We start from the raw sequence: 2,049 nt of genomic DNA, 5'->3' as shown, positions 1-2,049 counted from the left end.
TCCAGAATAAAGAGAGAATCCTGGGAGGGTGTCATCAGGTACTGACCAAACAAGCCACTGTCCTGGATTTGCCTGTTCTTCTGGCTCCAAGGCCATTCTTCGACCTTGAGGGGTTCCTTCAGGCTCTTTATCATCTTAACTTTTCCAGAGGCGAGCTCGACAAAGAGCACATCAGTCTGCGTGCTAGAGCTGCCATAGACGTTGTACTGGTTGGCCTCAGTAAAGGATGGCTGAAACGCGACATCAGATATGTGCAAGTTTGTGTGAATATCGAAGGCTTCCAGTATTTCTCCTCTGATGGTGATGTACTGGACCCTCACAAGGCCTTCCACATCATTAATGCTGACAAGGTAGTGTCCATCTGGAGAGACATAGGGAGTGCCAGTGACATCACTATTGTATCCAATGACCGAGTCAGTTACACCGTCCACCATGAGCTGGGGCGGCATTGCTCCAGTGCTGTCAGGTTTACACCCAATGAAGTAATAGCCTCCCAGGTGTGTATGGGCCAGCGAGCGAGGAACACACTTATAGGGCTTCAAGTTAATCGTTTTGATGTATGACATGGTTTCAAGATCAATTTTTTGTAATGCAGCTTCATCTTTATGAAGGATAAATCCAAACCTGGAGAGAAGGAAAACAAAGTTAGACAGGAAAGCCGAGAGTGATTACCATGAGAAAGTGCATGTGGACAGACAGAAGGGGGTTATCTGCGTCCAGAGGATGTTCCTCAGGCTGCGGAGCAGTACGTGTCATTAGCATGTGAGCATTCACCTGTAAACCGCACTACCTCCTCTTCGCTCTAGGTCAAACCTTCACTATTGCCGCGCAATTATAACAGAGTAATCAAAAACCATATAGCTAGTTGATTGGAACAACAAATTTTGTTTTTTACACAGAAGAGCAAAAATGTAAATATTACTTTGGTACTTTCTGATAATGAAAAAGCTTACTTAACTGCTACTAAATCCAGCAAGGATAAAAGTCTTAAAGATTGATTGCACTCACTCACTTTGTTTATTTGTTAGATGGTCTTAAGACCATCAAATTTATCTGACAAACACCACCACTTAGATAATTATAGAAATGCCTCTCATTTATGTTATACAAAGGACCACCTTAATAGATGCATATTTGTGTGTGTCTGTGTATAGTATCGTGTTCAAATTACTCTTACATTTCTTCAATGGGGTTTCAAAAAAAGCCTCAAAAAACACATTGTCTTTTAACTCCATTTTCAATTAACCTTTTGAAGTTTCCTTATAATTATGACATACAAGAATTATAGTTACCTTACATTGATCAATGAAAATAATGATTTATAGAATTATTCTATTGTACAAGCCCCCAAATGATCAGAACCAACTGCTTCTTTCAAATTTCAACTCTTACTCTGAAATCCTCAGGAAGTCGTCTATACTGTTTTCTCTGGAGTTGTTATCTGCAGTATAGTGATTTTTAGGGGGTTATAATTCTCCTCCAAACCAGATGTAAATCATCTTTGGTCATTTCCAGTTCACTCATTCCATTTCATACTTTATATATATGATTTATTTTTGGCCGGTAGGAATGTTCATTGAGCTGTCTAGTGGATCATCAATAAATCATTTAAAACTAAGTGGGGGAAAAGTGTATTACATATAATGACTGTAGTTTCAAAATACTTGCTTTTGTGCTGTTGGTGGTCTCTGTTCCTCTCTCTAATATTGTTTCTCTCAGTGATTAAAAAAAAAATCCTACATATTTCCTACACTTTATGAGAAGCCCCTGTGGTGTAGTGGTTCCACACTGGGCTGTGATCTGCATGGTCAGCAGTTCAAAATTATTAGCAGCTCCACAGGAGATAGACTCGACTTTCTACTCCCAGGAACAGATCTTGTCTGGGAAAATCACAGGGGGTCAATCAATCAGCATTGATTTGATGGCAGCAAGTCATTTTGGAGAAAGTATAAATAGAGTTTAAAACCCTGTCCCCTAATATTGGTGATTTAGTAGCAAAAATAAGTCAATCATATAAGAAAAAGTAAAAAGGCTTTAAGATCCCAGATG

General features: G+C 39.3%; 1 protein-coding gene across 1 annotated transcript in view; it reads right to left on the bottom strand.

The window, feature by feature from the left end:
* Positions 1 to 2: 2 nt before the first annotated feature.
* FSTL5 (follistatin like 5) overlaps positions 3 to 2,049 on the bottom strand; it is a gene marked incomplete at its 3' end in the record, with an annotated part of 780,165 nt that continues 778,118 nt past the window's right edge. The window contains exon 17 of the mRNA XM_004708783.2: positions 3 to 624. Within this exon, the coding sequence (XP_004708840.2) occupies positions 3 to 624 (622 nt within the window). The remainder of the gene's footprint in view (positions 625 to 2,049) is intronic.

The sequence above is a fragment of the Echinops telfairi genome, unplaced genomic scaffold (assembly GCF_000313985.2).
Source record: "Echinops telfairi isolate 266 unplaced genomic scaffold, ASM31398v2 ScPeMD7_5868;HRSCAF=6743_0, whole genome shotgun sequence".
NCBI classification, from domain to species: domain Eukaryota; kingdom Metazoa; phylum Chordata; class Mammalia; order Afrosoricida; family Tenrecidae; genus Echinops; species Echinops telfairi.
Note: the sequence above shows the minus strand (reverse complement) of the source record. Positions and strands in the feature narration are given on the sequence as shown.